Source organism: Protobothrops mucrosquamatus, unplaced genomic scaffold (assembly GCF_001527695.2).
Source record: "Protobothrops mucrosquamatus isolate PMUCROS unplaced genomic scaffold, P.Mucros_1.0 scaffold11098, whole genome shotgun sequence".
Classification (NCBI taxonomy): Eukaryota; Metazoa; Chordata; class Lepidosauria; order Squamata; family Viperidae; genus Protobothrops; species Protobothrops mucrosquamatus.
In genome coordinates, this window is record NW_015396880.1 from 10,957 (window position 1) to 12,010 (window position 1,054).

The 1,054-nt window shown below is 47.5% G+C and overlaps 1 protein-coding gene across 1 annotated transcript; it reads left to right on the forward strand.

Annotated features, from left to right (window-relative positions):
- Positions 1-301: 301 nt before the first annotated feature.
- LOC107301266 (eukaryotic translation initiation factor 5A-1) lies at positions 302-659 on the forward strand (the record flags this gene model as incomplete). Its single annotated transcript, XM_015830515.1, has 2 exons — positions 302-406; positions 528-659. Coding segments are annotated over 2 exons (237 nt in total), but the record flags the coding sequence as incomplete, so codon positions are not given.
- Between the last annotated feature and the right edge of the window lie 395 nt (positions 660-1,054).

The window sequence follows — 1,054 nt, forward strand, 5'->3', positions numbered from 1 at the left end:
TTCCTTCCTTCCTTCCTTCCTTCCTTCCTTCCTTCCTTCCTTCCTTCCTTCCTTCTCCCTTCTAGCACTGATGATGTTCCCTAGTAGGATCATGAAATGTCTGCAAGCTCAGAGAGCACCAAGGACCCCACAGTCCTTTTCCTCCTCCTCCTCCTCCTCCTCCTCCTCCTCCTCCTCCTGCTGCTGCTACTACTACTACTACTACTACTACTACTACTACTACTACTACTACTACTACTACTACTACTACTACTATCTGGCATTGTGCTGAGGCCGTTCTCTCCCTCTCCTGCAATCCTAGGTGCATCTCGTCGGCATAGACATCTTCACTGGGAAAAAATACGAAGATATCTGCCCCTCAACTCACAACATGGACGTGCCCAACATCAAGAGAAATGACTTCCAGGTAGGTAGGCCCGGGGGTGGGTGGGTGGCGAGCTGTTCCACTGGTGAATTGTCCTCACTGTCGGGATATTTCCCCTTCATTCCGCCGCGTGTTGACGCTTCCCCTCCCTCTTGTGTCGCAGCTTATTGGCATCCAGGATGGCTACCTGTCTCTGCTCCAGGACAGCGGGGATGTCCGAGAGGATCTGCGTCTCCCTGAGGGAGACCTGGGCAAGGAGATCGAACAGAAATACGACAGTGGAGAAGAAATACTGGTGAGGATGGGCCCCGGGTCCTCGGGTTCGGCCCGTTTACTGGGCGCACGGCGGATACACAAGCTTAGCTAAACCATCAGAATGAAATGGGTGTGTGTATATATCTCTATATCTATCTATCTATCTATCTATCTATCTATCTATCTATCTATCTATCTATCTATCTATCTATCTATATCTGTCTGTCTATATCTGTCTGTCTGTCTATATCTGTCTGTCTATCATCTGTATCCATATCCATATCTGTCTGTCTGTATCCATCCATCCATCCATATATATCTGTCTATCTGTCTCTGTCTCTATCCATATCTGTCTATCTATCATCTATCTATCATCTATCCATCCATGTCTATCTATCCATATATGTCTGTCTGTCTCTATCCATCCATCCATCC